Here is a 27,135-nt window from a genome sequence, read left to right as displayed (position 1 = left end):
AAAATGTTACACTTAACATATTTATACTTTTTAAAAAGTCCTTAATGATTTTGTTACTCTCCTAGCAGTTAAATAAATATGATGTATTGTGTTACTCTTTTCTCATTTGTATAAGTTTTAGTGACCTTTTCTAACTTAAGACTGATGAACTATGAAGCCCAAAGTTTAAATAATTTTCAAAAAGTTAGCCAAGGTCTTTGAGGGAAGAATACTGAGGATCCTTTGTAAGAGTTTGGTCATTTTTTTAAAATTATCTTTTGATACTTGCAAAAGTTACTGCCTCTTAAGTACTGTTCTAGTAAGCATTGCCATTTTTTTCTGCTTCTAGAAGGGATTAGAATTATGGTATCTTGAACTTTTTATTTAATGGGGTATGGATAGATCTGTGGTTTAATTATGAGAAAAATGAAAAATACCTATTTTTGTAGCCAGTCTGTGTTTGACACACACTAAAGGATAAAACAGCAACCAGGTAAATATCATGAATTGCCATTGTTTTTGATTTGTGTTTGTGTCCCCTTAAGTATCCCAGAATTGTAAAATTGGGGAAGAGTTAGTTTCTGATCTGGCCATTCTTGTCTGAACTCAGTGATTCAGATGCTATTGCCAGCACTGCATTGAAGTCAGCTCAGTTCTAGGAAAGACTTAAACCAGAAGTCTTCAGCAAAGTTTTACCTCACAGAGACTAGTCCAAATGATCACTATGGGTCATGTGTTGACCTTTGGAAACGTATACAGATAACTGCTACAGAAACAAACAAGCCTTTACATACTAGTCAACAAAACAAAGGTTCTAGCTAAAAAATTCCATTGGATTCAGATGTTTAAGATTGGGCAGGACTTGGACCAGGAAAACGTCTTTAGGAAAATTGTCCCATAGTCCAATCATCACAACTGAACACTTACTGGGATCAAACCCTGAATAATGAGTATAATGTAGCTTTTTAATTTTGGTTTAAGGTATTATGAGGCCAGCCATTCTGGCTTATGTGCCTGGGATTATGCTTTAGCACAATGTGTGATCCCAGCCAGTTATGGATGATTCAACAAACCATAGTTAGAAATCATGACTTAGCCTCTGTGGGACAAGAATCAAAGAGTGACTTGTGGTCAGAGCCGTGAGGAATTGACTAGCGTGTAGCTGAAAGCAAATGTTGGACTCCAGAAATGTAGAAATGCTTTTAAAGTTTATTCAGCATTCTGGAACAGGGTAGGCAAACAAAATCTGACTCTTCGGAAATATAGCCAAGCAGACTAAGAACTCAGAAAAACATTCAAAATGTAATGCCGAACTCCAGAGCTTTCTCTGTTTTCTTTCTAGCAGCACCTTCCTTGGCTAAGCTCTGGTTCCCTTTTACCCCTCTTGACTGCAGCTTGAAGCACCAGCTCTCTTCTCTGGGAAGGCAGTGACTTTTGCCAAAGGCAAGCAATGTAAAAAGGTTTTGTGTGCCGACCTGAAATTCATTTACAGATGCCTGCAAAACAAAAACATCCACCTTTTCCCATCTCCTCTACATCTTCTGCTTCATCAGAGTGGCCTTTATGCTCAGCAGGCACTGAGTCTGCCAAAATTTTCCATTCTGAGATTAGGAGGTTTAATCACGAGGCTGGAGCCCCCCCCCTTCCTCCCCCCTCCCCCTCCCTCCCCAGTATGCTTTTTGAGCTCATTTGATTTTGAAAAGATCTTGAAACATGCTGATCCTGAGCCATCTCTGGTTCTAACTTGGAAGCATGCAGGGGTTTTTTTTCCAGATCAAGGGCTATTTGTACTATAAAAAGCAATCAAAAGTCCTGGGTGATAACTAGAGTGGTGTTTCATTTAGTTAAAATATAGTTAACATTATGCTCCAATCATGTATTTCCTCTTATGACCATTAAAGATTACAATTTGTTATCAACATTTAGAAGCCTCATGAGCTCAGCCAAGCCTTTAGAAGCCATAGGTGAGTTCAGATGGTGCACCTTCAGAGTAAATACGAAAGCTGAAGGAAAGAGAAGACGAGAGGAAGAAGAGGAAAGTAGGGAAGAGAAGAAAGGGAGAAAGAAGGTAGAGAAGAAGGAGTGTGGATACAGTGAAAGAGGAAATGGGCGAGCAACACCAAAAGTCATGTGTATGTATTTATTTCATTTTATTAAAAGTATCATATATGAATGTAAAAAAGAATGTATATTAACATCTGATAAATATCACAGTAAATGTATGGGGAAGAGTTTGGAAAAATAAAAAATTATTAAAAAAAAAACATTTAGAAGCCTCATGAGCTCAGCCAAGCCTTTAGAAGCCGTAGGTGAGCTCAGATGGTGCACCTTCAGAGTAAATACTAAAGCTCAAGTTAACTAATTAAACATCAAAATTGATAGCACTGGCCTAAAGATTGTTTGAAATAAGGAGAAAATTCAAACCCAAAGCTTGGAGTTTTTTCACTTAGAAAAAGGCTAATGCATTTAATATTAGGGCATCTGAGATGACCTTAAATCAGTGTTTCTCAACCTTGACAATTTTAAGGCATGTGGACTTCAACTCCCAGAATTCCACAGCCAGCAATGCTGGCTGTGGAATTCTGGGAGTTGAAGTCCACATGCCTTAAAATTGTCAAGGTTGAGAAACACTGCCTTAAATGCTGTACTGTACTGTCTAAACTACAAATATCTTCTGTCCCTTTAAAGCTCACTCTTCCTACATTCAGGACCTCCCCTTAGAGAGCATCATGGGTTTTGAGTGTGTTATTTTCTCTTTCTCTTTATGTGCTTCCTGGGGGGAAATGGCTTCCTTTGCCTCTCAGAAGCTGGAAGAAAAGTTAGTATGTTGCATTTGTCTGGAGATGTTTACTACCCCTGTGACTGTGCCTTGTGGACACAGTTTTTGTGAGAAGTGCATCAGCAGCCACTGGGACAAAGAAGAAGAAGGACTAAATTGTCAGAAGACCTGCACTTGCCCTGAATGCAGAACATGCTTTCCAGAGAGACCCAAACTTAGCAAAACCGTCCAGCTTGAAAACCTGGTAGAGCTGCTGAAACTGGAAGAAGTGGCCCCAGGGGTCCCAGAAGTGGAGATGAGGAAGGCAGTTGATTCTCAGGCAAGGAAATGCCCCCATCATGGCCGGCCCTTGGAACTTTACTGTGTAACTGAGAAACGCTGCATCTGCTGTGTGTGCACTGTGAGAAGCTGCCAAAAGCACAAGAGGGCTCTCTTCGAAGAGGAACGGAAAGCTCAAGAAGTAAGCAGGGTAGCAGAGTCAAGACTAGTGGCTGGTGGGCTAATAGAATTCATCCTATAGCTTATACAGCCCAAATTTACAGAGGCTAAGGCGTGTCTAATGCTAAATGGAACTAGGCGTGGTTTTCTCTGAACAGATAGTCCTCAACTTATGACCATTTGTTCAGCAAACGTACAAGTTACGGTGGTGTGGAACAAAGGGACTTGGGACTGGTGACTAAAGTTACAATGCAGTGCCCCCAAGGTCATGTGATCAAAATTGGGTGCATGGCAGAGTGCCCACATTTACAACCATAAGGGCACTTCAACTTCCCCGTCTATCTCCCCTCCCCCATGCTTTTTTGGCTCCCTGTACTTTGTGGCAGGGGTCCCCAACCTGTAAGCTGCAGCCCACTACTGGGCCGTGGCCTAATCACCACCAGGCCGCGTGAGTAACTGGTCAGTGCGCATGTTTGTGCACACACTGCCCCCTCACGTGAGGGTCACCGCAAGCGTTGCAGGCGATTACAGCCCCACTCACACAAGAGTTGTGGGCAGTTGCAGCCCCACTTGCGTGAACATTGTGAGCACTCACAGTCTCACTCGCACGAGCCTTGTTGTGGGCATTTGCAGTTGCACAAGTGTCATTTCAGGCATTCAAGGTCCCACTCACGTGAGCGTCGTTATAGGCAGTCTCGACCTGACTCGCACAAGCCTCATTGCGGATGCTTTCAGCCTCACTTGCACAAGTGTTGTTGCATGTGTTCAAGGTCCCACTCACGCGAGCATTACCATGAACATTGCAGGTGCTCAAGCAGCACAGGCATGCGCACATGAGTCTTCCCTTCCCACAAAATCACCCCCTCTTCCCACCCTGCTCCAGGCTGCCAACCTGGAAAGGTTGGGAAACTCTGCTCTATGGCCCCTGTTGCCTTAGCTGACCTTCACATCTTCTTGGTTGTGCTGTTAAGCAAGTGTGCACATCCTGTCTCTTTTGCAATTCAGGTGCTGGCCACACAAGACTTTCTTCCCCAGGTTGTACCTAGTGATTTCCTCTCAAGAATTGGGGAAGATGACCTCACATGGCAATAGCGAACGGCCAGCATGAGCATGCCTTGTCAGCATCAGGAGCAAGATGATGGCGAAGGTCCATGGGACAGCAGAGTGCACTGTGGCATAGGAACTGTGGCTCAACTTGGTCTGGGCTTCATGCTGCAAAAGGATTTATGCAGCACTGTGGCTCAGGAGCTGGGCAGGGCTAGGGCTGAGGTTCCCACTGCACTGTGGCTCAGGAGCTGCAGGAAGCTGCAGCACATATGGTTCTAGAGTTGTTTGCTGCCTTACAAGATAGGGCCAGGGCAACCACAAGGGCAGAGATGTGGGGGGATAGGTAGATGGGGGTAGTTGAAGGGGAGGTAGTCCCTTATCTTGAAAGAACATAGATCAGAGCTGGGAGAGACCAAATCCTAAATGGCTCGGACTGGGGTAGGTTCTTGGTTAACAACCAGTGGAATTTAGTTGATGATGACAATAGTGTCAGGACTCCTGTTGCTAAGCAACATAGTCACATGATATAAATCAAGGACTACACGTATATATGCATATACTTGTATGAACCAGAGCATGTTGGCATGCTCTCATTTTCAAATACTATAGTCACCCATTGCACCTCCAATTAAGACTTCTAAACTGGGATATGTCCATAGATCCCGCTATGGCAGTGGTTCTCAACCTTTTTAATGCCGTGACCCCCGACCAGTCGTAAGTTGAGGACTAAACTGGTCGTAAGTCGAGGACTACTCAGCTGATGCAGCACCGTTTGCAGAATGGGACTTTTGGCGGGCTCAGCAGGGCAGAGACAGCCTGGACAATTCCTATTGGCTTTTGAAAGCCAATAGAATTAGACTCTATTCAAGAGAGTCTATTCTATTGGCTTTCAAAAGCCAATAGAATAAAAGGGAGTAGCACAGCTAAGGAAAAGGGGGAAAAAATGGCGGACTGTGTTATTTGGCGACCCCCGTGAAATGGTCGTTCGACCCCAAATGGGGTCCCGACCCACAGGTTGAGAACCACTGCGCTATGGTAAGAAAGCCTGTTGGTCTTCTTAGGTATAGGTTTCCCTTCTTTTTTGCCCAGTAACACTGAGGTTCCATATTGATGTTATAGTAAAGAGAACAATGTCCCTGCTAAATGCCACATTTGCCTCAAATGCAACCAGGCAATTATATTCTAATGTAACAGAACTAATAAGCTTAACAGTTAATAGTTTCTGATGTGCCTTAAGGTACAAGTCCAACATCTCATGAAATTATATTTCCTATATTTATTTATTTACTTCAAAGTATTGATAATCTACTCTGGCCCCAAAACACGCTGCGAGCTAACAACAAAACAGGGTTAAAAATCAAAATATAAGGAATAAGAATAAATAATACAACAGCCAAATCTGTGATCACTGTCCACAATCAACTCAGCCCAAAGGCACGTTGGAATAATATGTACTGCTTTACAGTAATTGTTTTCCGAGATTGAATAACAGGGCTCTTGGGCCTCTGGGGAAGAGGATTCTACATTGCAGGTGTAACCACAGAGAAGGTCTGTCGTCTGGCCCACAAATCATGTACAGTTTGAAATGGGTAATGTTTATGCTTTGATGCTATCTCACAAGAGGTCTTGCTAAATCCAAACTATTACCATGGTTCAATATGAATGAGAGAGAACCCAGTTGGCCCATATACCATCACATTTTTCTTGAGCCCATTGCTCTTTCCCAAGTGGATAAGCATTTCCAGGACCTTGGTCATCTTTTTTTCAATATAGCACAATGGCAGCAAGATGATATTACTACCGTAGAGCTGTGGGACCTCTGCAAAAGATTACGTGGGCAATACTTTGGTGTATTTCCTTAGATATTTCTTCCAATGTGAATAGACCGACGTGAATATGCCAAGTGAAGTATTCTCTATAGGGCTGGAAGGATCAAGGAAAGTATGAAACAATTGCCCATTTGAACTTCTAGTCTCCTTTGACAGGAGTCAATCAAGGAAACCTTGGAAGAAAAACAGAAAGCGGCAGAAAGAATTGCGGCAGAAATACAGAAACTGGAGCAGCAGATGAACCATGTTAGAGTAAGTCCTGTAGAAATAGTTTGTGCTTCGGCAGTGCTCATTTTAATCGCTCTTGTGGCAGCTGCTGAATAAACAGACGTGGTCATTTCCTCCTCATTACTAGGTTGTGTCCACAAAGTAAAGATCAGTACCCCTTCCATTGTCTTCCCTCTGCATTTTATTTTATTGCCATATGGTGCTTTAAGAAAAGTGGAGAGAGACATTAACTGCTATGAGGATAACTTGATGTTGTGAATGTTGGCTTCCTACAGGTTTTCTCAATGAAGTTCAGTTCAGGAAATTTGCAAAAGTTTGATCATCTCGTGGAAACTCTAAAAGAATGCCAGAAGAAAGTGTCGAAGATGGCAACAAGTGAGCATGCTGCTTTGCTAAAGCAAATGGAGGAGAACCGGAATTGCCTACAGCATCATTTGGAGACTGTCACGCAATACAACAGGACAGCGGAAGGGCTGCTGAGCTGTGTGGATGATATCGTGTTTCTTGAAGTGGGTAAAAAAATGTGTGTGTCTGTGCATTGGGAGAACGTTGCTGTCATTGTATGCTTAATACAGTTTCTTTGCCAGAACGTACAATTGGGATCAGAGTATCAAAAGCCAGCAACTTCAGAGGCCCCCAGTTGGGTTTTCTTTACCCTGTACATGCATTTGAAATGCTGAGAGCCTGTTATGAACAGTAGCTTAAAATAGCTGCCACAATAGGAATGTGGTTACTAGAGGCTGAATTGGGGAGATTATCTCCTAAAGTTCTCTCTGGTCTCAGGACATCTCTTAGCTTGATCTTGTGTAGCCAGAATTAGATTCTATCTTTTTCTTCAAATTTCCTGCTCCTGGGCATTACCAGGTCTTGTTTTATCTGCTTTGACTGCTAGGTTGTTTTTGTTTTATGTACTGGCTATGTAATACTTTGCCTTGCCATATCTTTTTTCTATTCTTCATTTGGTCTTTCTTGTAAACCAGTTTGGTTTCCTTAATATTCAATAAGCCTTCATGGTGTAGCTTCGATGCATCTTCTTCACTGTGCTCTTGCTATATTTTAGATTACCCATCTTTGCGCTAGCAGAATAATTATTTTCTATTTTTTGCAGGAGCAACATCTCCTCTCTCCACCTAATAAATTGGAAGCTCCTCCAGTCATTCAATTTGATTTGGATAACAGTGCACATATGGTCACCAAATTCTTCACTGAATTCTTCAGGGTTTTGGAGGAACTTCAGTCAAATCTTGATTTGAATCCACAAATGGCTGGCAGAAAAAGTAATTATCAAGCTGTTTTATGGGCAATGAGAAAATCGGGTCACACCTGACAGGTCAATTTCCTGGCAGATATATAAGAATCTGGTAGCACTTTTTTTTATCTCAGTCTAGTCACACTTTACATCGAATGAAGTGAGTTGCAGCTAGGACAAGCTCATGCCTTTGAATAAAATGTGTTAGTTGGAAAAGGTTAGTTACCAGATTTCTCCTTATTCTGTGCTACCTTAGACTAACATGGCTTTCCTCCAAAGTCTGGCAGGTGCACAAGTTATATTACAATGAAGTTGGGGTTGGCAGCTTTGTTGATGGCGGGAGGCACACTTTTTGTATTGACCTTTATGTCATGGCCCAAGCCAACTTCTTTAGCTCTTCTTTCCTTTGTAAAGAGGTTGGATGAATTCAAGGAGTGGAATGTGTGCCTTACATGTGACTTAAGCATCTTTTCACCTTTACGTTTCACTGAAAAAAGAAAACACTGGACATTTTGGTATGTTTGGATTGGTAAAGGAAAGAAATGAGTACCTAAACTCTTTATGTCTTCACCCCACAAGAACAGAATACAAATGTTTAGCTCTGCTCATTTAGTTGTCTCCAGCTCTATACTGGAGGCTGCAAAGGGAGCATCAGAAGAGCTGCGTAGAGAACATGCACTACTGTTAACTGCCTACCACAGCTGCGAAAAAAAGAATTTTGAATATAATTGTTTGCATTAGAGGATAATACTGTAAGAATAATAGGAAAATTATTCCTGTTTCAATTAGCCTATTCAAAGAAACTCAATTTATGTAGTAAGAATGATTTAACTGGATGCCCACACCCCACAATGGTCTGCAAAGTCCAGATCGCCTATGAGATTTTTAAAATGTGTTTTCACAAAGAAGATGTAATTCAGAGATAGCAACTCACCAAGATTTGTCACTTAAAAAAATCTGTAGTAACTTTCAAAATCATAAATGTCTTCCTTTTTCATTTTCAATATCAAACAGATCACATTTCTGTTCTTTTTCTTGAGTGATTAATATAATCAAAGATGGGATTTTCCTGAGTGTCATTGTGGATTTTGTTGATTTATTCCACATTTGTTCCTGTTCAAAGCTACAAGCATGTATGTAGCGCTGAATGGCTTTTACAGGTGTTATTTAATCATTATAATTTTTTTTTTACTTTTTTCCCCCCTTCTAACTATTTTCCCACAAGTACAGGGTCTGCTCTTTTTTTTCTGGATCAACCCAGCGTTGATCCAAGGGTTGCAACAGGAATTGACCGACCAACTGGTTGCCTGAGCCTGACGTTGTGGGCTGAAAGAGAGCGACTGGCCCAAAGTCACCCAGCTTTCTTTCATGTCTAGGGTAGGACTTGAACTCACAATCTCCTGGTGTCTAGTGTTAACTACCAGGCCAAACGATCTTTTCTGTTATTTTGAATAGGTATTATTCTATTACCATTTGGAAATTTTTGAAGTTTGCTTTCTTCCTGCTGTTGAATTTTTCTTCTCTGTATTGCATTCTGCAGTCAGACCTGAGCCAAAAGTATTTGTGAAGAGAATGCCTGGATTTTGTCTTTCACAGAATGAACTAAGGACAAAGCTTCTAAAGGGTAAGAAACTGGGCTAATAAGTGAGATCTCATTCTTCAATATACACAAAGATGTCTCCTACTGATCCTGTTTCAACAGTGAATGCACTCTTTCTTCCAGCAATTTCAGTTACAATCCTAAAAGGAATTTATATAGTTCCCAAAAGATTAAGAGTGGGACAGCAATACAATGTTATACAACAGTGGTGGCGAACCTATGGCACGAGTGCCAGAGGCAGCACTCGGAGCCCTCTCGTGCCATCGCCCCAGCCCTGCCTCCCCCTGCAGCCCCCTCCACACCAGCAGCTCCCCCAGAGGAGAGTCGCCCCCAGGCATAGTCCGCCTGGAGCAGCACAGGCAAGGACATGGCAACCAGGCAGTTGATGCTGCGGGGCACAGGTGGAGGGCGTGGCCACGATGGCACTGCTGGGCCGCCTGGATGATCTGTGGCGGGCCGTGGAGGTGGTGGATGGCCCTGCGGGTGGATGGGAGCGGGGCAAGGGTGGAGCGGGGTGGAGCGGTGCGGGGCAGTTTTGGGGCACACGGTCTCTAAAAGGTTCACCATCACTGTTATACAAGATGTAGCTCCCTCTCTTTTAAAAGAAGAAAAACAAACACATGTTGATTCTTCTGTTTGGTAATTCTGAAAAAAAGACCTCAGAAAAAGATCTCACACTCCTTTCTTACGGAAAACCTGCTTCCTCAATACAAAAAGGCTGCTTGTCTCAGTGATAACTAGACCACACAAAATAGATGACAAACAGTAACCTAGAGGAGGAAAAAAATGTTTTCACAATCACAGGTCAAGAACATATTACTAACCCCCAGGAGGTTTTATGTCCCCTATTCTGTTTTTTCTTGGCTTCACTCTTTGAATATATTCTCTGTGCTTATATATATTCTTGTATGAGTGTGAAATAAATTCCACAATTTATTTATATCAGGGCTGTTCAGTAAAGTTTGGCTCCCAGATCTAGGATTTTTTTTTATTTATTTATTTATTTATTTATTTATTTATTTATTTATTTATTTATTTCTCTCTCTCTCTCTCTCTCTCTCTCTCTCTCTCTCTCTCTCTCTCTCTCTCTCTCTTCCATCTGTTGACAACATTTTCCTGCTTATGGATATTGTATGAGGGTTAGATATTTTTCTATAAATTGGAAAAATGGAAAATCACTTATTTCTTTGATAGCTGAATCCTATACAGGCAGCTCTCAACTTCATTGAAACCAGAATTATAAGTCGTGTCGGTCATTAAGCGGGTCATGTGGCAGTAGTTGTACGTCGTGTCGGTCATTAAGCGGGTCATGTGGCAGTAATTGTTAAGCAAACCCATTGTCTGTAATGGGCATTTTTGTAGGAAACTGAAAGTAAACATTGTAAATAGCAGTCAGGTGACTACAGAATGCTGCAAACAGCCATAAATGTGGGCCAATAGTTGAATGCCCAAAATGCAATCATGTGACCATGGGTGGGTGGGGATGTCCAATGGGACTTTGAATCCAGGTCATAGTACCATTTTTTTGGCTCCATCGTAACTTTTAATGGTTGTCAAGGAACCGGACATAAGTCGAGGACTACCTGCACGTAAGTTCTGATGAATTCAGTGGGACTTCCCAGTAAGTATTTGGCCTGCAGAGTGAAGATTGTGATAGAAATGAATGTTCGGGATAAATTCCCTAGACTTGATAAGAGATGTTTCTGAAATCTGTTCTTAATGACATCCTCGTCTTTATCAAAAGGACACAGGTTTATCTTTTTATTTTTCACTTGTTATGAAGGAAAGAGCCAGAGCAGAGTCTTGTTGCCCAATATATTACCCAACAAATTCCACATGAAGAAAACCTATTTACTTTATCTACTTTTATCAGTCACTATAATTAAATTTGTGTGAACTGCCAATTGCATAATTCTTCTGGATGCAGTATTGTACAATATGCTGATTTTCAAGATACAAGTTTCATACAAATATGTTTCAGAAAGGAAGAGATGTGAGTCAGCAGGTGTTGCAGAAAACACCACAGGCAACAAGAGAAACAGGAAAAACTGCAGAATATCAGTAGGCAACTGAAAAGCTGTACAAATGCTGGTCTTCATTCACACAATATGCTAAGATGAACTATATTTGGCCAGTTAGTGCAGCATGTGGTGTAAACTCAGTTAGCATGTTCAGTTTATGGCTTACTGTGTTGGGTACTCCCATGCAATTAGGTTAATTCAAAAAACTACTGAATTCTGTTAACTACGAATTAGCAGCCCAAAGTTTGGATTTAAATATTCTGTTGCACAAACAGAATGCAACTTCAACATCATGCTAGTTTTTGCTCTAAAACATGTCCACTGTAAAAAAAATTGGAGATCCCTACATTTGTCTGAAGCAAGTTTCTCAAAATTAGTTCGGGGTAAGAATTCTTCTTTTTAACAGTGGCATTTTATGATCCAAGCTCTAATCTTTAATTTCTGCATTTTCAAGGACAATATTCTTTTAGGTCTGATTCTTTTAAAATCAATTTTTCAATTTAGTAGGCACATGAAAAAAGCACTGTAATCTATAAGCTGTGTTGCCTCATTTTGAAGGTGAAACAATATTTGGAACAATTTGCTTGGTTCTAGAAAAATTAAATTTGCCTGTTCTTGGATGAAATGAAACATGTAATAGTTTTAAATGTTCTGGACATAGGAAAAAGAAGGATCCAGGACAAGCTTTTCTGTCTGTAACAGTCAGGACTAGATGGCAGCAGAAAACACAATAAACTCTAAAATGTTGCTGCCATCTAGTTGTAAGGCAAGGTTTTGCAACCCAGATCTTGTAGCCTTGGCCCTAGTGTTTCTGAAATTTGCTTTGGAAGTAGAGATGTTCTAAGTCAGTGATGGCGAACTTTTTAGAGACTGAGTGCCCAAAAACTGGCCCCACCCCCACTCTACCCCCTGCCCCGCCCCCGCTCTGCCCCCCATCCCGTGCCCCGCCTGCCCACAGGACCACTCACCGCCTCCAGGGCCTGCTACAGATCGCCCAGGCAGGCCAGCAGCGCTATGGCGGCCACACCCTCTGCCCACGCCCTACAGCATCAACTGCATGATGCGGTGTGAGGGCAGAGTCTTGTCTACGCTGCCCGGCTGCCATGTCCTTGGCTATGCTGCTCCATGTGGGCCATGCTCGAGGGCGACTCTCCTTCAGGGGGGCTGCTGGAGAGGAGGCGGTCACGGGGGGAGGCAAGGCTGGGGCAACGGCACGTGTGCCCACAGAGAGGGCTCCGAGTGCTGCCTCTGGCACCCGTGTCATAGGTTCGCCACCACTGTTCTAAGTAAAGCTTCACACAGGAAACAACAAACCATTCAGTCAATTACTTTCTGTGGTATAGGAGGAGATCCTGAGAGAACATAACAGAACAGAAATAGATCCACTGCCCAGAAGAGGGACTCCATCCTAGGAAATGCAAAAAAATGCCCCCTGCCTTACCATAGGTATTTAAATCAGAAATGCATATTGAATGTACATTAGAGTTAGGGTTACATTTATAATGCTGTATCAAGTAGTGCATTAGAACAAAAAATTGCTTATGAGTCATGCACACACCTTGATCAGTAAAACAACTCTTCATTTTAAACCTACAGAATTACAGATGATCTCTAGCAAACAGGTTGAAACAAGCAAGTTCAAGCACACCTTTGTAACAAAATGCACCATAGATTGCACTGTCTTTGCATAAAAGCATTTTTAAAATGTATTTATCTTAACAAATTTTAGAAATATAGAAATAAATACAATACCGCTGGCCACACATGAAAGTTTGTTGGCTATGGCGGTGGGTTTAAGGGAAGATAAGGAACTATGGGAGAAATGTCCCAAAGGTGCTTTTCTAAAGGCAAACTTGGGTTTTTTTTCCCTTGAAAACATTTCACTTCTCCTCCAAGAAGCTTCTTCGTTTCTGATTGAATAGTAAATAGTTAGAACTGAAGAAACTTTTTGGGTGAAAAGTGAAACGTTTTCAAGGGGGAAAAAAATCAAGAAAGTCCAGTTGCCTTTTGAAAAGCACCTTTGGGACAACTATGACCCTAGATGTCTAAGAATCTCCATAGACATGGGAGAGATTTAGGAATTAAATAAACTCTCATGGAAAATCCACCTCTCAGTGATGTTACCCAGAGACTGAAAAAGACATGTAGATTCTCTTCTGGTGTTGTTCCATTCAGTTGCTGATCAGAAATGAGCCAGGTAAGCCACATGTGGAATTCATCCAAGCCTGAATCCAGGGACTTGCTTCATTTGACTAGCTCAGAGTGTGACTTGGTTGAAATCACATCTCAGGAATAACTCTCTTCATTGTTGAATGCATTTAGGCAGTAAGCAAGTAAATGTCAGTGCTCTAGAGAATGAGGCAAGGGACTAACCCAGGGGTAAGCTGGCTCAGGAATTCTAGGGGTTGAAGTCCACAAGTCATAAAAGAGCCAAGATTGTCTACCCCTGGACTAATCCTTCACCTCCCTCATGTAGCAGGTCAGAGAAGTCCAATATGGGGGGAGGATGACTTAAAGAAGATGGGTTATTTCACCAGGTCAGTGTTCAAGAGTGAGTGACAGTTTGTCATCATGTCCCTTGTCCTGTAGAACACCTCATTCAGGACATTGGTTGATGAGTAAAAGACTTATTATCAAGTGTCTAATGCCAAGCCTTGGCAGACCTTGGCCATTGCCTCAAACAGGAAAAGACCCATTCCCTCATCTTCCTTGACAAGCTTAGTTGATATAGAACACAGCCTTTTGCACTACTCTTTGAACCAATAGGCACTCATCCCTGGAAAGGCAGAGGGCAAAGCATACTGTCTCAAGTTAAGATTGGAGCATTTGGGCCTACTAAGGAAAATCCTAGGCCAGTTACTGTTGTTACAGGGGAAGGAGCGCGCAATGGATGGCCCTAGTCTTGTCCTCCATTTGGTCTATTTACACTGTCAATGGCTCTCTGTAGCAGAAGAGATTGTCAATTGTGAACAATAATTCTCTACACCTTTGGGTCACACAAGGAGAAAAAAAAAGAAATGATTTTTTGGAACTTAACAGTTCAGTCCCTCAATGTGAAGTTGGATGGCTGTTTCTGCCATCCTTGGAGTGCAGCTGCTCCTGGAGATAGCAAAGGACTGCTCCAAGAAAGAAATCAGGGAGGAACTTGGTTCAACATATAGCTGTTTCTGAGCTTGATGTTTGTTGCAAAGATGAAAACAAGTCACGTCTTATCCTTTGTAACTGAATGAAAAGATCTTCGTATGTAGGTAGGAATACAGTGGCTTTGAAGGGGCAATGCTGCATCATGCTTTCCAGATTTCCTTACAGTTTATGTAATTTATTCCCATCTTTTAAAAAAATCAAAGTCTGTATCATTAAATAAAAAAAATGTGGTTGTACCTCCATGACTGCAGAGGTGTGTGTACATTACATAACCCAGTAAATATCTTGCCCTACAATAATGTTGTCTGTGGTATATCCAGCAAAGTTATTTTACTGAACGTTGATTGCACATTCACCATTCTTGGTTGCTTCTAGTCCACCTGATTGATAAGACTCCATTTACAGTACATGCCCCTCAGTCTATATCTCATAGTTGATAGAGACAATTGTGACATCAATGTAAGCTGAATTATGTTTATATATTTTTGTTTAATTATCAGAGACCCTTCTCCTGTTTTATTTTCTCTTTCTAATTTTTAAAGTTCCTGCTTTTAAAGCGACTCTGTATGCAAATTAACACACAAGGAACCAGTTAATTAAATCTCTAATTTATAAGTTGAATCTAATTTTCCATAAATATAGAGGAAAAATGGAAACTAATCAAAATGGAAAGCCATAGCTGTTTCTCATAGAGGTGTTTGTTTTCAGTAACTAACAACAATGAATACAGGATAATCTGTGATGTGTATATGTCTGTATATTTCCTGGGTTTGGGCTTCTAGTTTGTATCTCTAGGGGAAATAATTATCTCATCAATCATATCCAGGCAGAATGCTAAGCAAAGGAATCCTGAATTGCCAGCAAGAACAAACACCCTTTATCATGGCATAGATTTCAAAAAAACTTGTGAGCTCTTCAGCTAGGAATAATCCTTGGCCCTGACGCTAGTTTTCAGTTTTCATCAACCATATCCTGGGAACCAAGAGACTCTTTGAGTTCGACTCCTGCCTTAGGCACAAAATCAACTGGGTGATTTTGGGCCAGCCCCTTTCTCTTAGCCCTAGGGAAAAAGCAGGGGCAAACTACTTCTGAAAAGGTTGCCAAAGAAACTTATCTAGGAGTCAAGATTGAGAGGAACTTATCCAGGAGGGACTCATCCAGGAATCAAGATTGAGTAGAAGACGTAAAACTATTATTGTTATGTCCTGGGCCTGCTGAATCATTCAGCAGGCTCAGAAATGTTGCAAAGGGTCCCGGGCAAACCACAAGGCTGCCCAGGACTAGACTAGCTGTCTCCAGCCTTGCGCACATGCACAAGGCACGAAAACAGCCTTGCATTCATTGGCTGACGCTGGCTTTTGCAAGAACGCTATAAAAGGCCTGCGCGCCATTTTTTCTGTTGCTGTTGTGTTGGAGTAATCAATAAAGAAGACTTGCTGTTATACCATTTGTTATCCCACAATGCTTTTAACCCATGGATTTAACAGTGGCGACAAAGGTGGGATCGTTGCAAACAAGATTACCAACAGAAGAAGATAGGACTCACCAAGGAAGTCCTGAAGCCCTGGGAAAGTTCAGCATCCAGCAGCGCGACTCTACCTGCCAGTACAGCATTGCTGGAGGTGAGCTCAGCAGAAGGACCCCTTCCCAGCAAAAAAGAGGTTTGCAGCAAAGGCGTTGACAAGGGTTGCAGAAGGCTAAGATGTCTAAGATAGGCCGGTTGTCAGACTTTGATATTTCCCACCCAGAATGCTGGAACTCGTACATGGCACAGGTGGAGAATTACTTCAGGGTTAATCAGATAAGAGAAGATGGCCTTAAAGCAGCTATCCTGCTGTGTGTGTGTGGACAAGAAACATTGGACATAGCAGAAAATCTGGTGACCCTGGCATTTTGGAGTCAGTGTCTTATGCAGATTTAAAGAAGATGCTGAAAGAACATTTCCAACCTAAACTTTCAGTATTGCTTGGTGACACGCGTTCGAGCAGAGGGACCAGAGGCCTGGTGAGTCTGCTGCAGACTTTATTGCTGCCTTAAGGCAAGCAGCGAGGCCTTGTGAATTCAAGGATCTGGAAGAGAGGCTGCGGGACTGTTTCGTTTGTGGCCTAAGAAATCGTGAGCTGCAGCAGAAGATCTTCACCAAGGAAGATGTTTCGTTTCAAGATGCCTTGAAAGAGGTTGCAGCTGAAGAAGCAGTGGGCAGTGCTGTGAAGGCCTTGAGGCTCGCCAGAAATCCTCCAGCCACCGTTACCGTCCATCAAGAGGTTGCTCGAGAAGATTCAGACCAGGATCCTGAAGAGGAGGTGGATAGGCTGCACCAATCAGCGGAGAGAAGGCCGAAGGAGTGTTTAGACAAGGCCCCAGCATCTCCTCAGTGTTTCGGGTGTGGAGGATGCCACAAGTGTGCTGACTGCAGATTCCGCTCCGCCATTTGCCAGGCATGTGGCAGGCAAGGCCACATTGCCTCCATCTGTTTGGGTCGCCAGAAGGTCCAGCCTAGGGAAGAATTGCTTCAGAAAGGTGCCAGGGTCCCCAGCCAAAACAGGGTGGGTTTCTGTGCGTTGCGCAGGAACATTTTAAGGATAGGAACACATAAGCCACTTTAAAAAAAGCTTCACATTGACGTGAAGTTGCAGGGGGTTCCTTTGTAGATGGAGTTGGACACAGGGTCCACTCTATCAATTATTTCTCATGACACCTTCAAAAGGATTTACAGCAGTAGTGGCCTTCGAGTAAAACTCAGGCCATCGAATTTAATTCTCACTGACTTCCAGAATTCCAGAGTCAGCGTGAAGGGGGAGGCTTTGCTCAAGGTGCAGCGTAGGGCTTTTGAAGGCCTGCTAGATGTGGTGGTAGTTGGGGGTGATCGCACAAGTCTCACTGGACTCGATTGGTTTGAGGCCCTTGGGATCCAAGTGACTGGGCTTCACAGCCTGCAAACGTTAGGCCTTGCAGAAGTCTGCAAGGAGTTTGCTGATGTATTTAGCACAGAGCTTGGTTCATACAAGGGGTCTCCCATTGCCTTACGCTTAGACCCATCTATCACACCCATTAGGATTAAGCCTAGAAGGGTGCCTTTTGCTCTCAAAAGCAAAATTGATGCAGAGCTGGACAAGCTGCTCCAGCAGGGCATATTAGAACCTGTGGACTCAAGTCCATGGTAAACCCCCATTGTAACGCCTCTAAAGACTAATGGAGAAGTCCAAATTTGTGCGGACTATAAATGTACACTGAATAAAGTGCTGCAACAACATGCATATCCAGTGCCTATGGTTAGCCACATTCTGGCCTCCCTCAAGGGGATGGCAAACTTTTGCAAAACTTGATTTGGCACAGGCCTACCAACAGTTACCTGTTGATGAGGCAACAGCTCAGGCTCAAACAATTGTAATGCACTGGGGGGGCCTTTAAGGTCAAAAGCCGAGGTGGCGCAGCAGTTAGAGTGCAGTACTGCAGGCCACTTTAGCTGACTGTGTTCAGCAGGTCAGCGGTTCAAATCTCACCGGCTCAAGGTTGACTCAGCCTTCCATCCTTCTGAGGTAGGTAAAATGAGGACCCAGATTGTTGGGGGCAATGTAAATATATATATATACATTGCTTACTGGTGTACACTGCTTAGAGAGTGCTTGCACTTAAAGTGGTATATAAGTCTCATAAATAAATAAATAAATAAAAGACTGCAGTTTGGGGTTAATGTAGCCCCTGGCATCTTCCAAAGTGTAATGGAGCGCAAGCTCCATGGTATTCCTAGGGTCTGTCCCTACTTCGATGACGTCTTCATTGCTGGAGAGTCATCTCTAAACTTAGCTGAAAGATTAAGGGCTGTCTTGCTTCGTTTCTGCCAAGCGGGTCTGAAACTGAAGCAAGATAAATGTAAAATTGAAGTCACTTCCACTGAATTCTTAGGCTTCAGAATTGATGCTCAAGGCATCCACCCTGCTGAATCCAAGCTCCAAGCAATTCAGCAGGCCCCAAGTCCCCAGTCCAAAAGCAAACTTCAGGCTTTTCTTGGACTCCTAAATTTTTATCATGCATTCCTTCCACACAAGGCTGCAGTGGCTGAGCCGTTACACCGGCTCTTGGATAAACAGGCTCCATGGCAGTGGACAAAGGTCCATGAAAGGAGTTTTAATGAGGTCAAGGCCTTGCTCTCTTAAAATGCGGTCTTAGCGCATTTCAATGAGCAATTGCCAGTGTGCATTGCATGTGATGCATCCCCTTATGGGGTGGGAGCAGTATTTAGCCACCTGAAGGCTGATGGGACACAAGTCCCTGTGGCCTACTATTCAAGGACTCTGTCATCTGCAAAGCGCAATTACTCTCAGATTGACAGAGAAGCCTTGGCCATAGTGGCTGGCATAAAGAAATTTCATGATTTCTTATATGGCCGCCACTTCACAGTCTATACAGACCATAAGCCTCTGCTGGGTTTGTTTACCACAAACAAGCAGACCCCTCACATAATATCTCCTAGAATGCTGAGATGGTCAATTTTCCTGTCAGCATATGGTTACACTTTGATTCACAAACCTGGGAATGAAATGGGCCATGCAGATGGCCTCAGCAGATTACCTCTAAAACAGATAGAGGCAGATCCTGCTCCTGCTATTAACATTATCTCTATTCAGGAATCTCCCCTCAATGCTAGGGATGTGGCTGCAGAAACTGCCACTGATCACACGCTTACACGTGTGCTGACATGGGTGTTGTCAGGATGACCTGATACATGTCCAGATACTGAGTTTCAAAGCTTCTGGCAAAGGAAGCACGAGCTTTCCACATTCAAAGGTGCCTGTTATGGGGTAGCAGGGTAATCATCCCAGCCTCATTGAGGACTAGAGTCTTGATCTCTCTACATGAGGGATATCCAGGTATAGTCCAGATGAAAGCACTTGCGCGCAGCCATCTCTGGTGGCCTGGGCTCGATAAAGACATTGAGGCCAGATTCACGGGTGCCAAGTGTGCCAACAGTCAAGGTCTGAAATGCCTCAGTCCCCTGTACACAGGTGGGAGGAGACACAAGCCCCTTGGTCAAGGGCACATATAGATTACGCTGGGCCCTTTCAAGGGCAATTCTTCCTTGTCCTTGTTGACAGCCATTCCAAGTGGCTAGAGGCTGTACCTGTTTCCTCCACTACTACTACTAGAACCATCCATCTTTGCCTCCCATAGACTTCCAGATGTCCTGGTCTCAGATAATGGCTCCCAATTCACTTCTTCTGAGTTTCAGGCTTTTCTACAGACCAACTTGATCTGGCATGCAACTTCAGCACCGTTTCATCCATCTTCCAACAGCCAGGCAGAGAGGATGGTGCACACTACCAAAGATGCCCTCAAGAGACTCACTTATGGCAGCTGGCATCATAGGTTAGCTGATTTCTTTCTCTCACAATGCACCACACCTTGCACAGCCACAGGAAACAGCCCAGCAGAACTCCGCTGGGGTCGCTGCCTCATCACGAAACTAGACAGGTTACACCCAGACCGGGTGGCTTCACAGGTGTCACAGCTGCGGGCACCTAGGAGACTACAGGTGGGTGATCCGGTCTGGGCAAGGAACTATGGACCTAGACATCTCTGGGTCACAGCAGTGGTATGCAAGGTCTCTGGGCTGCTGTCATACAAAGTGGCCTTGGAAGATGGGCGCATCATCCAACATCACATAGATCAACTGTGCTGGAGACTTCCCAGCAACACTTCTGCTCCTGGCTCTGCTCTCGGGGGGGGGGGAGGAGGACCATAATCATAATTCTGGACCACAGTCTCCCCACTCTAGCGGTTCTTCACACGCTGCTGCACATGTTCCAGAGGCAGAAAGGGGGCATTCACACACTTCAGCTATTGCTCCAGACAGGGAGTCTCCAGAAAGGGGGTTTGCCATGGAGGCGGCTCCTGACTCTGGCACCTCTGGCACATACACGGGGGCCATGGGTTATTGGGGCACATCTGCCACTCAGGCCACTCCAGCTGCTGGTCTTGGGCTCGAGGGAACACTGCTCCCAAGAGGAGTCTATTGTGGACTGGGGAATTCCATCCCACCACTGGACTTCAGGAATTCCACCCCCCCCCCAAGGAACCCTGGCTTGGATTTAGAGGATCCAGCCAGTCAGCAGCTGCATGGGTCACCTGGGTCTTTGGGGCACCAAAGTCCTGGTCTGCCTAGCCTAGCAGGCAAGCTGGCAGGCCAGGCACACACACCGGCCATAAGAAGGTCACAGTGGGCCAAGGGTCATCTTAAAGACTATGTGAGGTTTCTGTCAAGCATAAGGGAATCTTACTAGTTCTTCAAATTGCAGAACAAACACTCAAATGGAGGGGTGCTACACCTCAAGGTATTAAGCATTGTGATTGTATTCTCCAAATGGAATTATTAAAACACAAATTAAATTTACTTGAGACAAATACAATGGCACAACAGATTAAACGATCTAAACAGAATTTCTTTGAAAATGTTAATAAACCAGGGAGATGGCTTGCATATAGATTAAAAAAAGAAAGAGAAAAAAGATTAATAAGTAAGCTACGGGACTCAGAGGGTGAGCTACATTACCACAATGACTTAATGAAAAAAAGTACAAAGGCTTACTATGAGACACTTTATAAGGCACAGATGGTCTCTAAAGAGGCAATCCAGACTTACTTAAAAGAAGCAAACCTCCCAAAGGTTTCTGAGAATATGTGGCAGAGGCTAAACGAGAATATATCAATGATGGAGATTACGGAGGCAATAAAAAAGCAAAAGAAAGATAAAACACCAGGACTTGATGGACTTCCTGCAGAATTTTATGTAGCACTACAAGATATTATAACACCAACTTTGAAAGATTTATGTAATGAAGTCTTCACACAGACAAAAATACCGGACTCATGGACTGAAGCCAATATTACTCTGATACCTAAAGAAGATACTGATCTTACACTAATTAAAAATTATAGACCAATATCGCTATTAAATGTGGATTATAAAATCTTTGCTGCAATAATGGCAGAAAGAATGAAAAATTTTTTGACTGAATTCATCCATTCAGACCAAAACGGTTTCCTACCAAAAAGACAGATAAAGAACAATTTGAGGATTATTTTAAATGTCTTGGAATATTATGAAATCCATCCAGGGAACCAGATGGCACTTATATTTCTTGATGCACAAAAAGCCTTTGATAATTTAAACTGGCAATTCATGTTTCAACAACTTCAAGAAATGGAGTTTGGTGAGAATTTTAACAAAGCAATTCAAGCAATTTATAAGAAACAAACAGCAAGAATACTTTTAAATGGAGATTATACAGATGGATTTGAGATTTAAAAAGGCACCAGACAGAGATGTCCATTGTCCCCCCTGTTATTTATTCTTACATTAGAGGTACTGGCAAGAAATATTAGACAAGATACAGAAATCAAAGGTCTGGAGATTAAAGACCAGAAATATAGCCTTTGCGGATGACTTGTTTTTTATTTTAGAGCCATTGGAAACAGCTGATAAACTTTTGCAGAAAATTGAGAAATTTGGAGAAGTGGCTGGATTGAAAATAAATAGGGAAAAGACTAAAGTATTAACAAAAAAACCCCTAACAGATAAACAGAAAATTCAACTTGCTAAAATGACAAACCTTCAAATAGTTAAAAAAGTCAAATATTTGGACATTTATTTAACTGCAAAATATACCACATTAAAAGAAGATAATTATGAGAGATTAATGAAACAAATTAAAATAGACTTGGAAAGAATTCCCAGTTGGATCTCATTGTTAGAAATGCATGTACACCCAAAGTTTATCCAACTGGGAAAGATTATAATATATAAAAATATCCTAGATGAGAGAGGGGAATTGAAACTCAGGAAAATTCTTCAAGATGAAGGGATAGAAATAGAATGGTGGGCATACCTTCAATTATAGGCAAGATATTGGAAAAATAAAAAAGAGTTAGGTATAAAATTAGAACCAATTGGGCTGGACAAAATACTATTAGGCACAGAGGATAAAATGATTAAAAAACTATATCACTATTTGTTAAATCAGGCAATGTATGAGGAACAGGTAAAAGAGACTATGTTAACGTGGAGCAGGGATTTTGATCTCAATTTTGATCTGCACATCTGGCAGGAATTATGGGTAAGAAACAGGAAGCTTACTCTGGCCACCTCTTACAAAGAAAACCTCTACAAAATGTTCTACAGGTGGCATCTCCCACTCGTACGATTAGCTAAAATGGGTCCAAATGTCTCCTCCAAATGTTGGAAATGTAAATTGGCAAAAGGACACACTACCATATGTGGTGGGAGTGCCCATGAGCCTGTGACTTTTGGAATAAGATTAAAAAATGGCTGGAAGAAATATTAAAGTTAGTGGTAGAGTTAAAACCAGAACTCTTTACTAGGCATAACCATGCAGAAATACAACAAAGGAGTGTTTTATTTGATATTACACATTCTCACGGCTGCTAGATTGCTGTATGCTCAAAACTGGAGGAATAAAGGAATTCCAACAGAAGAAGAGATTATATATAAAATTTTATCGTGTGCTGAAATGGATAGGCTCACAATGGAAATGAAAGATAAGACAGAATCAGACTATTTCGAGATCTGGAACAAATTTTATCACTGGTGTGAATCAAGGAGAACTGCTCGGGTTTTAAATTAGCGTTAAGATAGAATTATATATAACTGTATATATAATTGTATTGTATAGAAGAATATGTTTATATAAAGATCAAGAACTATGTATTAATTACATGTATCAAGAGGAACAAATTGGTAGGAATATTTATTTTGGAATGTCACGTTATGTCCATCTTTGTTTTTAACTGTACTATAAATAAAAAACTTTTTTAAAAAAGACTTGGAAAGGTGGGAAAATCTTCAATTATCACTCCTAGGAAGAATAGCGGTTAAGATGAACATTTTACCAAAGCTAATTTTTCTATTTCAAACAGTTCCTGTTAAACTGAGTAAGAATTTTTTGGATGATCTAAATGCAATGATTCTAAGATTTATATGGCAAAGAAAGAAAGCTAGAATAAAATGTAAACTGTTACAAGAAACTAAGGATAGAGGGTGCTTTGGACTTCCAGACTGGAGACTTTATTATCAAGCAGCTAAGAATGGATTGTATTGAGAAATAAAAGATTGCTTTATTTAGAGAGACATGATCTTCAACTATATGCTTATATATGGTATGAGAAAACTAAAGCGCATAAATACTTTCAAAATCATGCCATAAGAAACGTACTACTTTCAGAATGGGAGAAAATCAGACATAAAATATATATGAAAATACCTGAGTGGCTTTCAACAATGGAAGCATTTGCTTACCAAACCTGATTAACTATGATAAACTGGTTAGTTATAAAGATATTTTGGACAAAGAGGGAGAACTTAAGGACAGGCAAACTCTTCAACAACAAGGTATTGACTTAACATGGTGGTCCTATCTGCAAATTCAAACAAGATACAAAAAATATATAAAATCAACAGGATTTTACAAAGAACAGATTCCATTAGATAAAATCTTGTTAAAAACAGATGATAATTTGATTAAGAAACTCTATAAATTTCTTTTAAACTGGAAGATGGAAGAAGAACAAGTGAAAGAAACAATGATAGTATGGGCAAAGAACTTTGGATATTCTATAGATTTAGAAGACTGGCAAAAACTTTGGGATAAAAACATTAAGCTTACAAAAGCTGCAGCATATAAAGAAAACTTATACAAGATGTTTTACAGATGGCATATGACACCAGTTCACTTAGCGAAAGTGTTTAAAAATGTTTTGAATACTTGTTAGAAATGTAAACAGCCAGGCACCTATTACCATGCCTGGTGGATATGCCCTAATGCTAAGAAATATTGGTCTAAGATCCATAGAGGGTTGGAAAAGATGATGAAAATACAGATAGAATTTAAACCAGAATTGTTTTTGTTAGGAATATTAAGACCTAATTATGGTAAAGAGAATGACTACTTGATACTGCATGTTTTAACAGTTACAAGGATAGTATTTGTCCAATTTTGGAAAAATGAGAATCTATTATCTGACCAGGCTATAATTACTAAAATGTTAGAGTGTGCAGAAATGGATAGATTAACATTGGAGATAAAAGAAAAAGATGATTCAGTTTATTTTAAAACTTGGGAAAAATTCTATCAGTGGTTAGAGACGCGTTAGAATTTGAAAAGGACTTAATATTTCAGAATAGATGATTGATCTTTAACTGAGTTATAATTTATAGGTTGATAATATCTCTATTTTTAGTGATTTAGTGATTTTTAACCGTTAATGTTGATAGTCATGACTTGTTGAGATTTTATTATTCATGTTCATTTAAATAGATGAATCTATTTGTTTATTAACTGTCAGTAATATGGCTACAGTTAATCTTATTTTAAAAATGGTTGAGTATGATATATTTACTCATTATTATGATCCGGACAGTAGCTTGTTTGTTAAAATATGTGATTATTGTACCTATCCTTATCCCATCCTAAATCCCTCATCCCCTTCCCTCCATTCCCTTCCCTTCCCATACCTGTATTGTTCCTATTTTTTCCTTATTCATATAAACTCAATAAAATATTTTTTAAAAAAAGCATTGTGATTGTATTCTTGTACATATTAAACAATGGATGAGTGGTCTGCCTATGTGCAGGCATAATGTATAACAAAAACATCAACCTGCCAATTGAACACATGTATGTGTGCTGCTATAACAATAAGGGTACTTATTGTTTTATCTAGGGGGGAGGGGTGTTATGTCAAGGGCCTGCTGAATCATTCAGCAGGCTCAGAAATATTGCAAAGGGTCTGAGGCAAACCACAAGGCTGCCCGGGACCAGATTGGCTGTCTCCAGCCTTGCACGCATGAGCAAGGCGTGAAAACAGCCTTGCATTCATTGGCTGATGCTGGCTTTTGCAAGAACACTATAAAAGGTCTGCGCGCCATTTTTTCTGTTGCTGTTGTGTTGGAGTAATCAATAAAGAAGACTTGCTGTTACACCATTAGTTTCCTTGCAATGCTTTTAACCTGCGGATTTAACAATTATTATTCTTACTTTCCTACTTATTACAGCATGTAATGGTTTAGTATCTTCCAACCCTAAAAAGTTATTTTTTCCTAGAATCCATATTAAAAGATTCCACATCTAAAAACAATGGTAACTTGTGACACTAATAAACATGAAGCAAAATTACATTACATCATCTAGAGTTTAGAAAATACGGAATAACAATGAAGGATCTGTTCAACAACACAACTCCTACTTTTTAAAATTAACCTATACTTTAATAATATCATCGTGCTGTATAACATGTTTTGATGTGTAACATGTGCTTTCCTTCAATGAACATGCAGAATAGAAAATATTCCAGAGAGGAGGTAAATTGATGCTTAAAGATTCTTGAGTTTTACTTTTTTCCTAATATGTTATCATTGTCACTCCCGCAGATCAACAGAATTTGACATTTGATCCAGTCACAGCCAACAAATACCTGCAGATATCTGATAATAACCAGAAGGCAACTCATCCCCAAGGTTTTCAAAAGCCAAAACCAAATGACCCTCAAAGGTTTGAGCCATGGCAAGTCATGTGTACTCAGAACTTCAGCCAAGGCAGTCACTACTGGGAAGTAGAGTTATCTGACCACTCCGTCATGGTTGGCGTAGTGTGCCAAACATTCACCAGATTGAAACAGGCTCATCAGAAGTTCACCATTGGGTTGGATAAATTCTCCTGGGGCCTACATATCCAGGAAGACAGCTACATGGCTTGGTACAATGACAAGTCTACAAAGATAAAAGAACCTCTGTGCAAATTCATTGGAGTTCTATTGGACTGTGATCAAGGAATGATATCCTTTTACAGCATAGACAATAATATGAAATGCCTTCATGTTTTTCACGCCACCTTTACAGAGCCTCTAGTTCCAATTTTCTGGCTTTGTGAAGGTACAGCCGTGACTCTTTGCCAAAGGCTGCCCAGCCAGATTTAACTGTTGAGAAGTCACCTGGTTTACAAGTATAGGCAAAGACTGCCCCTATGGAAAAACTCTGAGTAAGCAAATACCTCTCGAACATTGAAAAAAAATTAAGCTACTTGGCTGTACAAGAGACAATTCTTCTCTGTCTTTTATAGTTGTAAATTCCAGGTACAGATGTAGTTAGATGCTTATACAGCACAGAATCTAATACGTGTGTTTTTGGGGCCGCATAAAGCTTTCTGACAAGCTACAAAATTAAGAAATGAATAGCAATAAAGAAATAGTTTAAACATAATTAACTTTTAATTGGGAAATTGTCATAGCCAATAAAGAATCAAGTTGGACAGAAAGAAAATGCACAGTAGTGTTTGCCCTGGATAGATCATTATTCACAAGCATTCTGCAGTCACTTCATTATGAAGGTATGTTGTGAAACAGTTAAGTACATATATAGTTTCTTATATGGGTGACTGGATAATAAGAAGTTCTTAACAATTCATATTCCAGAAAGCAATTTTTAAAATTTATTGTAATCTTTTCCCTACTAGAACAGACTACAGCCTTTAAAAAGATCAACAAGATCTTTGAATGGAAAACAGAATTATAAAAATGCAAGCATTAATGTTTTTTTTTTAAAAAAGCAGCTTAAAAGGAAATCTAGATTTAAAGCAGGTTTTATTCCATTTTCCTAAGTTTGTGAAAATTTGCAGGGAAAGAAAGCTTATTTTTCTATGGAGAAAATTATGACATGTATAACTAGCATTATAGGTTCTTGTCATGTTTATTATCATTTTTATTCTGTGCATACAAAAGGAAAGTTGGAATGATGTTATGTAATGATCCTC

The 27,135-nt window shown here is 41.1% G+C and overlaps 1 protein-coding gene across 2 annotated transcripts; it reads left to right on the top strand.

The window, feature by feature from the left end:
• Positions 1 to 2,729: 2,729 nt before the first annotated feature.
• Positions 2,730 to 26,649, top strand: TRIM65 (tripartite motif containing 65). 2 transcript variants are annotated; one of them, XM_039328051.1, is made up of 6 exons: positions 2,730 to 3,218; positions 6,229 to 6,324; positions 6,576 to 6,809; positions 7,409 to 7,577; positions 9,090 to 9,173; positions 25,758 to 26,649. In XM_039328051.1, the coding sequence occupies exons 1-6, from the start codon at positions 2,763 to 2,765 to the stop codon at positions 26,300 to 26,302; spliced, it is 1,584 nt and encodes a 527-aa protein (XP_039183985.1). In that variant the 5' UTR covers positions 2,730 to 2,762; the 3' UTR covers positions 26,303 to 26,649. The 2 variants fall into 2 exon arrangements, with proteins under 2 accessions (XP_039183985.1, XP_039183986.1); XM_039328052.1 differs by lacking the exon at positions 6,229 to 6,324.
• The last annotated feature ends 486 nt before the right edge of the window (positions 26,650 to 27,135 follow it).

This window comes from Crotalus tigris, unplaced genomic scaffold (assembly GCF_016545835.1).
Source record: "Crotalus tigris isolate CLP2741 ecotype Arizona unplaced genomic scaffold, ASM1654583v1 scf7180000024370.6872682, whole genome shotgun sequence".
NCBI lineage: Eukaryota > Metazoa > Chordata > Lepidosauria > Squamata > Viperidae > Crotalus > Crotalus tigris.
This window is presented reverse-complemented; position numbering and strand designations above follow the sequence as displayed.

What these genes read in the sequence shown, in the direction of transcription:
- TRIM65 (XM_039328051.1), top strand. Translation starts at nt 2,763, where the DNA reads ATGGCTTCCTTTGCCTCTCAGAAGCTGGAAGAAAAGTTAGTATGTTGC. An exon ending in AGCAGATGAACCATGTTAGA is followed by an intron (nt 6,325 to 6,575) that starts GTAAGTCCTGTA and finishes GGCTTCCTACAG; the next exon opens with GTTTTCTCAATGAAGTTCAG. An exon ending in ATGATATCGTGTTTCTTGAA is followed by an intron (nt 6,810 to 7,408) that starts GTGGGTAAAAAA and finishes TATTTTTTGCAG; the next exon opens with GAGCAACATCTCCTCTCTCC.